The sequence below is a fragment of the Chelonia mydas genome, chromosome 2 (assembly GCF_015237465.2).
Source record: "Chelonia mydas isolate rCheMyd1 chromosome 2, rCheMyd1.pri.v2, whole genome shotgun sequence".
NCBI classification, from domain to species: Eukaryota; Metazoa; Chordata; order Testudines; family Cheloniidae; genus Chelonia; species Chelonia mydas.
This window is the reverse complement of record NC_057850.1, coordinates 257,875,549-257,887,044: the sequence shown is the minus strand read 5'-3', so window position 1 is coordinate 257,887,044 and position 11,496 is coordinate 257,875,549. Positions and strand designations below refer to the sequence as shown.

Here is an 11,496-nt window from a genome sequence, read left to right as displayed (position 1 = left end):
GGGCACTGGGGTCTAAGCCCTGGTGGTGAGCGTTAGTAGACATTCTCCTTTTGTTACTTGGGGTTCTTTCAACCCAAAGCTCTTGGTAACTTTTACTCTGTGCGAGGTGGTGTCAGGAAATAAATCAGGGGAGACACGGCCGTCCGACGGATCGATGGCTGGCACAAACAGGACAACGCAAGGGTGCTTTCACTTAAAGCTAAACTTTAGTCTCAAGCACTTACACACGTCCGCAAAAGGTTAGTAAAACACCCCAACTCTTGAGAATTACCAAGGTGGCTCTCGAGTGGCACAGCAGCAGGCTTCCAGTGGCTAAATCTTCCGTCTGCCAGTGGGGACTGCAAGATGTATCCAGAGGGAGAGTCCAAAAACAGTCCCACTACCTGAAACTTTTCCCCCTTATTTATACATTAGACATGTCCCTTAAAGAAAACTTGTTACAAGCAGTTTCAGTGGTCCAGCAAAAGGTTCCTTCTGATTATCGATTAACCAGGTGCGGGTTTTTCCAGAGTTTGCAGCCTTGAAGCCCCAATAGACATTCCCGGGGCACATCCTGCTCTTCTAAGATGCATGAATCAGCAACTTCAACACAATTCTTATCAGGAAGGACGCGGGGTCAAGCTGCCCTCTCTGTGGCACCCAAAGACCCCCCCTCCCCTCCTGCCTTGGTTAAGCTAAGCCTGCTGACTTGGCCAATTTACAGCCTGCTGACTTGGCTGCTTTTAGCAATAAGCCATAGTGGTTTCAGGCACTTTACGGGTTTGCCAAAGTCTCCCCGTACAGTTTACCCCTGCGGCAGCATATCTGTGATTTAGCTTTAGGGTGTCCATTAGCTTCAGCCCAGGGACTCATTCCAGTGTGGCTTTGTCTTTTCCCGCTTCCCTTCCCAGCTGTTAACTCTCCCCCTCAGCCCCAGTTCCCAGGATCCCCTGGCTCCAGGTCAGGTTTGGGCTCTGTGATTGCTGTCACACACTGCTACAGCCCATGGGGGCTCTACGGGTCAGGTACCCAACAGTAGCTCACTCCTGGAGGGACCGTGGTGAAGGGCGAACGGCTCCCGGCATGGGGGAAAATACCGTCCAGTGTGTGTGTGTGTGTGTTATCTGTGCACAAAGCGAGGGGAGTTGGCAGGTTGCACAGCCCAGCTCTGAGTTACGGACGTGGGGCGCCGGGAGTTACCATAGGGGTGGGCTCTGGAGAACACTGGCAACCTGCCCTTTGACTGGCTAATTAACTACACATCTCTGCTGTGGTTTGATCCTTCCCATCCCCCCCCATCTCCTTACCCCTCGCTGGGGCCTCTCACCTGACTGCTTCAGTGCTGGGTCAAAAGAGGGATTTTTGTGGGAGATTACCTTAGGGTGTGGAAAGCACACAAAGCTGACTGGCACAATAATCTGCTTCACACCGGACCACACACAATGGGCACATCGACAGAAGGGAAAATGCACGTTAGGAGCTTAATCCTGCTTGCTTTACTCATCCGTGTGCTCCAATTCCCTTCAGTGCTCGTTGGAGGACAGTGACCAGGTTGTGAACTGTAAAGGCACAGAGAAAAGGAGTACTTGTGGCACCTTAGAGACTAACCAATTTATTTGAGCATAAGCTTTCGTGAGCTACAGCTCACTTCATCGGATGCATGCAGTGGAAAGTGTAGAAGATCTTATTATATACACACAAAGCATGAAAAAATACCTCCTCCCACCCCACTCTCCTGCTGGTAATAGCTTATCCAAAGTGACCACTCTCCTTACATTGTGTATGATAATCAAGGTGGGCCATTTCCAGCACAAATCCAGGGTTTAACAAGAACGTCTGGGGGGGGGGGGGTAGGAAAAAACAAGGGGAAATAGGCTACCTTGCATAATGACTAAGCCACTCCCAGTCTCTATTCAAGCCTAAGTTAATTGTATCCAATTTGCAAATGAATTCCAATTCAGCAGTTTCTCACTGGAGTCTGGATTTGAAGTTTTTTTTGTTGTAAAATAGTGACTTTCATGTCTGTAATCGCATGACCAGAGAGATTGAAGTGTTCTCCGACTGGTTTATGAATGTTATAATTCTTGACATCTGATTTGTGTCCATTTACTCTTTTACGTAGAGACTGTCCAGTTTGACCAATGTACATGGCAGAGGGGCATTGCTGGCACATGATGGCATATATCACATTGGTGGATGTGCAGGTGAACGAGCCTCTGATAGTGTGGCTGATGTTATTAGGCCCTGTGATGGTGTCCCCTGAATAGATATGTGGGCACAGTTGGCAACGGGCTTTGTTGCAAGGATAGGTTCCTGGGTTAGTGGTTCTGTTGTGTGGTATGTGGTTGCTGGTGAGTATTTGCTTCAGGTTGGGGGGCTGTCTGTAGGCAAGGACTGGCCTGTCTCCCAAGATTTGTGAGAGTGTAGGGTCATCCTTCAGGATAGGTTGTAGATCCTTAATAATGCGTTGGAGGGGTTTTAGTTGGGGGCTGAAGGTGACGGCTAGACAAGCCATTTACAACACACACTTTGCTTCTCTACAAAAGAAAAAGGACACTAAACTTTCTAAACTACTACATGCCACAAGGGGCTACAGCAATGGTTCCCTCAACCCACCCAGCAATATTGTTAACCTATCCAACTATACTCTCAGCCCAGCAGAAGCAGCTGTCCTATTTTGGGGCCTCTCCTTCTGCCCCTCTACCCCCACGAACATGATACAGTTCTGTGGTGACCTGGAATCCTATTTGACGTCTCCGACTCAAGGAATATTTCTAACATACCTCTGAACAACATACTAATCCACAGAGACCTCCCTACCAACACTACAAAAAGAAGGATTCTAGGTGGACTCCTCCTGAAGGTCGAAACAGCAGACTGGACTTCTACATAGAGTGCTTCCGCCGATGTGCACGGGCTGAAATTGTGGAAAAGCAGCATCACTTGCCCCATAACCTCAGCCGTGCGGAACACAATGCTATCCACAGCCTCAAAAACAACTCTGACATTATAATCAAAAAGGCTGACAAAGGAGGTGCTGTTGTCATCATGAATAGGTCGGAATATGAACAAGAGGCTGCTCGGCAGCTCTCCAACACCACTTTCTATAAGCCATTACCCTCTGATCCCACTGAGAGTTACCAAAAGCAACTACAGCATTTGCTCAAGAAACTCCCTGAAAAAGCACAAGATCAAATTCGCACAGACACACCCCTGGAACCCCGACCTGGGATATTCTATCTACTACCCAAGATCCATAAACCTGGAAATCCTGGGCGCCCCATCATCTCAGGCATTGGCACCCTGACAGCAGGATTGTCTGGCTATGTAGACTCCCTCCTCAGGCCCTACGCTACCAGCACTCCCAGCTACCTTCGAGACACCACTGACTTCCTGAGGAAACTACAATCCATCGGTGATCTTCCTGAAAACAGCATCCTGGCCACTATGGATGTAGAAGCCCTCTACACCAACATTCCACACAAAGATGGACTACAAGCCGTCAAGAACACTATCCCCGATAATGTCACGGCTAACCTGGTGGCTGAACTTTGTGACTTTGTCCTTACCCATAACTATTTTACATTTGGGGACAATGTATACCTTCAAATCAGTGGCACTGCTATGGGTACCCGCATGGCCCCACAGTATGCCAACATTTTTATGGCTGATTTAGAACAACGCTTCCTCAGCTCTCGTCCCCTAACGCCCCTACTCTACTCGCGCTATATTGATGACATCTTCATCATCTGGACCCATGGAAAAGAAGCCCTTGAGGAATTCCACCATGATTTCAACAATTTCCATCCCACCATCAACCTCAGCCTGGTCCAGTCCACACAAGAGATCCACTTCCTGGACACTACAGTGCTAATAAATGATGGTCACATAAATACCACCCTATACCGGAAACCTACTGACCGCTATTCCTACCTACATGCCTCCAGCTTTTACCCTGACCACACCACACGATCCATCGTCTACAGCCAAGCTCTGCGATACAACTGCATTTGCTCCAACCCCTCAGACAGAGACAGACACCTACAAGATCTCTATCAAGCATTCTTAAAACTACAATACCCACCTGCGGAAGTGAAGAAACAGAGTGACAGAGCCAGAAGAGTTCCCAGAAGTCACCTACTACAGGACAGGCCTAACAAAGAAAATAACAAAATGCCACTAGCCGTCACCTTCAGCCCCCAACTAAAACCTCTCCAACGCATTATTTCTGCCACGTGAGCTAAACTCACTAAGCTAAAGTGAGTTTGTGTGTGTGTTGGGGGGGGGGGTGAGAAAACCTGGATTTGTGTTGGAAATGGCCCAACTTGATTATCATACACATTGTAAGGAGAGTGATCACTTTAGATAAGCTATTACCAGCAGGAGAGTGGGGTGGGGGGAGGTATTTTTTCATGCTTTGTGTGTATATAATAAGATCTTCTACACTTTCCACAGTATGCATCCGATGAAGTGAGCTGTAGCTCACGAAAGCTTATGCTCAAATAAATTGGTTAGTCTCTAAGGTGCCACAAGTACTCCTCTTCTTTTTGCGAATACAGACTAACACGGCTGTTACTCTGAAACCTGTAAAGGCACAGGGTGCTCAGAGCCAGGGGATAAATAATATCAGGGCATGAAATTTCCCTGCCTTCCCCTTATAACTAAACTACTGGAAGAACCACCTCTGGGCAGGAAGGGAGGGAACTTTTGTTTAATCACATGGAAGTTGCCCAGGATGTGAAAGTACCTCTCAGAACTCGATGGAAACCCCCAGTTTACTACCACATGCCCAGTGCCAGTAGTCACTTCCATGTTTATGCAAAAGCCCGGGACCTGTCCCCAGCTCAGCAACAGGCCCCACCTATGTTCAGTTGCATACGGCTCTTCTGGGTAGGCCAGGGCAGCCTGCAGTAATGCTGGCGCGGCTGCACATCTAATTTGCCCACACGTCCAGGAATTGCGCACTTAAATCAGTGCAAGGTGGCCAGCTGGGTGTCTAAATGGCTGTTGGCAGGCATAAATCCATGCTTTCCAGGGCACAGGCTGATGCCACAGTGACACGGTCACAAATCACCGTGTGCAGATTTCTGAATGCAGCTGATGCTTGGTATCATTGGTGTCATGACACAGAGGGATTAGAGGACCGGGGAAGGGTCCTGCTGCTGGCAGGCCCCCCTGTGGCTGGGCATGGCATACCAGGCTTTCCTCCTCTAATGTCCCCATAGGACCGGTGCTCCAGTCCCTCTGGTGGTCTGCATCATTTCGTGACTCGGCCCTCCGGCCAGGCCACAGCCGTGGCCCCCCTTCTGGGGTAACAGACAGTCCAACAAAAACAAACCCCTGACCCCTCTGCCACACTTGGTTCTGGTAGATGATTTTCCCAGGGCTTCACGCCACCCTACAAGAGGCTGGTAGGGGAACCCAGGCCCATCCTCTACGCTGGCTTCCAGTCCAGTGACCCCAGCACAGGCAGTCAGGCTCACGCCAGACTCCCTGCTGCTTGCTTCCCTCTAGACTTCTCCCTACCAAGCCTGTCAGCTGGGATCCCTATGTGTGTCCTGCCAGGGCCAGGACTCACAGGGCTCCCCCAGAATACCGCATCAAACCCCCCCAAACAAAAGTATAAACAAACCCACTTCTGCCCTCCTTGGGCTTGAGCTTTCATCCCCCCAATCCACAGTGGAACACCTCCCAGGGGTCTCTCCCTGCAAATCCAGATCCTGCTTCATTATCAGGGCTCATCACCAGCTCCAGCTCCAGCTCCAGCTCCAGCTCCAGCTCTCTCCTGGCCTCTTAGCAGACTCCCCTGCTGAGCCCACTCTTCCCCTGGGCTCCCTCCTGATCTCTCTACTCTCATCCCAGAAAGTGACTGCAAAGCTTCTCCCTGCTTCAGACTTCTTGCTTTTAGAGCAACCAGCCCACCCCTCTCCCAGCTGGGACTCATGGGGCTAGCCCACCGCCCTAGCTGCAGCCAACTGGGTTAATTGGCCTCTCATTAACCCTTTTACAGCCAGGATGGGGTATATGTATCCCATCACAGGGCCAGTCAGGATCAGGTCCCCCTTGCATACACACACACAGTATGATATAGTCCTTGCCCTGAGGAGCTTACAATCTAAAGCAGGCCCCTTTCAGTTTCTTTCCCTTGAGCTGGGGTGGGGGGATAAGTGGTATCTCCTAAGCAACACCCACTTGTGATGCCAAACTGTAGTGTCATAGCTGGCATTAAAATGATCATCACTGGGCCCCTGAGTTAGTTCGGCATGGCAATGTATGGGGCAGGAGCTGTTATTTCAGGCTCTCTGCAGGCTCAGGCAGACACTGCTGCAGAGGGCACAGATGAGATCGCATCGAACAAGATGGCAGCTGGGGAGAAGTGGTGCTACACCACATTGCTGGGCATCTCTGACCCAGACCCTGGGAGTTAGGAGCTAATAATAAATGAAACATGTCGCAGGGAGCTGCACGCTCACTTCTTCCTTCTTTCTTTGCAGCTGCTTGCCCATGCCAAGTAAGGCAAATGTTTAGCAATACACACAGCCCCAGCATTGTCCCTTGTTTGGGCTGATCTTCTTGTTTTGCACATACCAGCAGATTGGCCAAGGGACATTTCCTGTAAACAACAGGAAAAGCCTCAGTTTCTGGGGAGCCCAAGGACATAAACAGTGAATCATGAATCTCCCCGTCGCGGAGCTAGATATAAAAGGGCTTCCTCAAGCAGCAGGATGGCACTCTGCCGGCACTGCCTGCAATGGGCCCGAGGATGGAAACCTGCTGCCGGCCCGTCCTGCTGCTGGTCATTGTGGCCGCAGCAGCCACCGCGGTGCCTTCTCAACACAAGACGCTGAGCTATGAAGAGGCCATTGCCCTGGCTGTCGATTTCTACAACAAAGGGTCAGGCATCGACCATGCCTTCCAGCTCCTTAAAGCGGACCCACAGCCTGAGTGGGTAAGTAGCAGCTCACTCCCTTTATGGCACTATGTTCTGGCTGCGGCTGAAACCAGGCACCAGAATCAGACCCTCACCCACCAGGCTCCCATCTATTCAAAACACAACCCTCGAAGCTTTGAGATATTCACACCAGGTTATAACACAGCAGCTTCCTGCCTTGTAATTGTCACACTGACAGACCCCGGTTGTTGGGCGGGATCGAACCTGGGACCTCTGAAGCTTAATGCATGAGCCAAAAGCCACAATGGCCATTAGCTAAGGCTGTAGCAGACTCATTAATGTCTAAGTGGTCTAGAGGGGACAGAGCACCACACCCAGGAGGTGTGCGGGTTACATACTTCCCTGGCTGAGGAAGCACGTCCTGAGCTTCAGAGACTTCCCAGTTGAAATCCCAGATGAGCCCCCACTTGTAACACCGACGGACCCCAGTCGTTGTCTTGTGGGGTCGAACCTGGGACCTCAGTGCTTGAGCCTCTACTGCATGAGCTAAAAGCCACATGATTCTGAGCTAAGGTGGTAGCAGACTCATGAAGCTCTAAGTGGTTTTAGTGCCCCCAGAGGGGACAGGACACCACATCTGGGAGGCGTGTGGGTTACATACGGACAACCATGAAGGGTCGTAACGCAGCCTTTCCCTAGGATTTGTTAAGTTAGGGATTGTTTTCTCTCTAGGCAAAAATTCATGATAAACTTTAATATTACATATATTGCAGAGCTCTCTCTCTCTATATTTCCAATGGAGAGCTGTGCAATAAGAGAGAAGTTTTAAATTAAGGGCCAGGTGTTCAAGCACTTGGTTGTACAAAATACAGATGTGATAGCTAGACTAATTTGCACATGTGATTGCTGGGATTGCTTGTGCAAACTGGTAATTGCATTACCAGCGGCTCAGCAGTGGCATTTGTGTGTGTATTTGTCCAGTTTTCATGCTCACTTGCGATAATTATGCATGCAAATTAGGTGAGTAGTTGCCATCCAAAATGTTTGTAAATCTGCCCCCTAGTGTCCACCGTGTGCCTCACTGTGCAGTGAATTGACATCTCAATAAGATAAACCCTGAGACACTACTCTAATGGGTGCCATATAAAAGCCTAAAGTACAGAGCTGGAGAATGGGTTGAAAGCAGATTTATGGAGATTTAGCAACAGTGTCACCTGCTCCCCATGTGTCCTCTACAAACGTTTGCAAAAGACTCATTTTATTTGTAAATTGCAATGATGGGGCTCAATTCTGCTCTTGGTCGCTCCGGCGTAACTTGGAGGAGTTCCAGTGGTGTGAGCTGGGTGACATGTGGGAACTTCGTCTTCTGCCTCATGACAGCTGGACCAATGCACTGTCTGCTGCTGCAGTAAGGCTGAGCTGCAGCCCGATGCACGGCTGCCCTTGCTGGATAAATGCAGAGAGAGAAGTTGGGATCGCACATGGCTGATGTGAGCTAAATGGCGAGGCAGAGCCTGATGTGTGGGTGCTGTTGTGGCTATGGGGGCTTACTCCCCATCAGAGTTTATCCCAAACTTCTATTTCATTTGTTTCCCCAGGACATGACGTCTAACTCTCGGCAGGCGCTGAAGTTCACGGTTAAAGAGACCGTGTGCCCGGTGTCAGAGAAGCTCCCCGGGACTGAATGTGACTTCAGAGACGATGGGGTAAGCCATAACCGTCTCTGAAGACAGCGCCACAGGCTCTGTCTCCTGTTTCGTTTAACACCCAGCTGCCGTGGTCCCTGATCAGCGCTCCCTAACCCCCGGGATAGCAGGCGCAGAACGTTCATCACCATGGCCCTTTGCGTGGCGACAGGCTCTGTGCCGAAATAAAGCGGGCTAGTCATGGGAGTAAACCCTACTTAGGAGGAGTAAGAAATGCGGCGCCAGACCCAAGCCCTCTTGCTGGAAATGAACATCCGGAAGGGGGGTGAATTCATTTTACAGTGATGTTCACAGGCTGATTTGCCAGTATCACCCAGCAGGGAAGGCTGCTGCTGGGGGGAAGTGTTCTTAGAGAAATGGTTGGGGGTGGGCTCTGACCCACCGTATACGTCTGTCTTTTGCCCATAATGGTTTGCAGCCTGTGGTCCAGCACTGCTCAGGAAGCCGCAATGGCCTATCCAGCCTTCTGCCTAGCCCAGAAGTTCCAACTTTTCCTCTCTACCATGGCCCTCACCAGGGTCATCCAGCTGTAATCACCTCCAGGCTAGACTCTTGTAATCTGCTCTTCTTAGGGCTGAATTTACAGACCACCAAGGGCTTTAACTAGCAGGGATGCAGCTGGTGGATAAAGTGGCCATCCCAATCTCTCCCTCTTGTACCCAGCCACACCACCTGTGGTGCTACTCGTCACCATGACCTAGGCTGAGGACTTCAGCCCATTTTCCCCACAGCCAGATTTGTACCCACGCCTCCAGAGGCGGCTCACGCACTGCCTTTCCTCCCACGGCACCCAGAAACTGAGCTGAGGTCTTCTTCCTCACAGGTGGTCAGAGACTGCTCAGGATTCTTCTCCACCCTGCAGAAGTCGCCCATAGTCCTCATCAGCTGCAACACTGTGACCCAGGAGGTAGGTCTTGCACTCTGGTGACATCATCTTCCAAGTGGGGGCTGGGCCGGTGATGGGGCAGGGATCGGTTCCCTGGGTGGGGATTTGAGACTGCAAGGACAGCACAGTGATGGGTGTCTAGCTGCATCCCGTAGGGACATAGCCATTAGAGACCCCCCTTGGGCTGGCAGCTGAATCCCACAGGTCCCATCTGCCATGCAAACACCTCACTGGGATATAGGTGGAATCCAAACCTCGGTGTCGTCTACACCTAGGACCAAGAGATGGCCAGGTGGAGAGGAGGATGCCCTCTCTGTGGCTACGATTTAGTCCCATTTAGGTGGTTCATGGGTAACTGATGCAGCAGGAGCCTTTCCTAAGCCCATACAACAGATATTGCACCCCCCGCCCCCATGTAGCAAGGACCTTCCCCCTGCCCAGAGAGCCATCATGGAAGCAAGGCTTGGACAGAAATGGGAGGTGGGTACTCTTTTCTTCCATGAAAGCTTTGTCCCAGAGCTCTGGCTCTCCAGCAAGGGAGTTTCTGGCCCTCCCAGACAGGCCCCATTGTGCAGCGTCAGCCACCAGCCAGGAAGAGAGAAGCAACAGTCTCTCCCTGGGGGGGACTCAAGGGCTGCAGCTGCTTCCCCCTCCTCCCAGGGCACACACTTATAGCATCCCCTCCACTAAACGCCCAGCTCCTGGCCATGGAGCAGGCGACCAAGCTGGGTCTCCTGACTCAGACCTCCCCAACACAGGGCAGTGCAGAGAACATAGCAATGGGCTGTTGAAGGAGACCGCCTCGTCCCACTTCCCAAGCAAATCCCAATTGGCAGATAGTGATGCAGAGCTGGTATCGGTCTCCCTGGAAACACTCGTGTGCTCCTTTCCTTCCAGCGTACTCACATCAGGAGGTCCAGAAGCCCAAGACGTAGCTGGTGGCGTCGTCGCTGGCACCGGCCTGGTTCCTACACACTCATCTCCCAAGGTGGACGCAAAGGCAAAGGCAAAGGCAGTAGATTACAAATGGCCTGATGGGAAGAGGCCTGGGCATCCGCACAGCAGCTTCTGCGACTCTTGCTTTGTTACTCTGTTCCTTCTGTTTCTGTTCTTAGTTTACTCCTGACACCATGTCATGTTCTTCTGCACCAGATGTGGACTGGATACAGGGCTTCCTTATACCCACCAGATGTGTTCATCATACAGTCCTTTTATGCTCTGCTGGGTGGTATTTGACACACAGGTGTGGCTAAGGTATTAAATAAAGTATTTGACACCCCTCCTTGCCCCCAGTGTCTTGACTGTATAATACAATTTCGCATCCCATTACAGTTCCAGCCTCCTCCCTGTAGCTTCTGAATGGCTTGTAAGTGACTCAGATACGAGGGGTGGGCCACATGACATCAGAACCACAGTCCAGCTAGGCCAGTGTCTTGCCTCACACAGTGACTAGCTTCTCACGATGGAGCAAGGAGGAAAGACGTTTCAAACACTGTCTCATTTTCCATCTCTTCCTTGGGTTGATTTTAAACGGCCTTTCCTAAACAAGTGTCCTTTCCTTGTGTCCTTTCCTAAACAAGTGATTTAACACAGCTGGGCAACACAGGGGTGGGCCTTCGAGTAACATTCGTCCCTGGGCCTCCTGCCCAACTTCGTGAATCCACGGATGCCCAGCACAAGCAAAAGCACTCCAGGCTCTGAAGCCAGTAGACACACATGGGGAGCTGGGGTGGAAAGAGCTGGGAATGGGGCTCCTGCATCACAGCTGATGGCTCGGTACAAGTGACAGATGCTCCAGAACTGCAGATCGATGCATTAATCTAGATAGGAAGATGGTAAAAACACTCACTGTGTATGGGCCTGATCCAAAGCCCATTGAAGCCAGTAGGCGTCTTTCCATTGACTTCAGTGGGGTTTGGGTGAGGCTTTCCGCTCCCACTTCCCTTTGCCTTTTGTGGGTGAGAAACTCCGGACTTTACCTGGTCTGTCCCAGTGGCAGAGCAATCTTTGCAGCACTGAAGGCCCTATACCAC

The 11,496-nt window shown here is 50.9% G+C and overlaps 1 protein-coding gene and 1 long non-coding RNA gene across 2 annotated transcripts in view; one reads left to right on the top strand and one right to left on the bottom strand.

The window, feature by feature from the left end:
• Window positions 1–664: 664 nt before the first annotated feature.
• Window positions 665–11,496, bottom strand: part of LOC122464793 — a 62,253-nt gene continuing 51,421 nt past the window's right edge. Inside the window, exon 3 of the long non-coding RNA XR_006289177.1 lies at window positions 665–1,538. This is a non-coding gene — a long non-coding RNA (uncharacterized LOC122464793). The remainder of the gene's footprint in view (window positions 1,539–11,496) is intronic.
• LOC102945746 (cathelicidin-related peptide Oh-Cath) lies at window positions 6,674–10,742 on the top strand. The gene is made up of 4 exons (XM_043541724.1): window positions 6,674–6,928; window positions 8,470–8,577; window positions 9,401–9,484; window positions 10,361–10,742. Exons 1-4 carry the CDS (start codon window positions 6,731–6,733, stop codon window positions 10,496–10,498), a joined length of 528 nt encoding a protein of 175 aa, XP_043397659.1. The 5' UTR covers window positions 6,674–6,730; the 3' UTR covers window positions 10,499–10,742.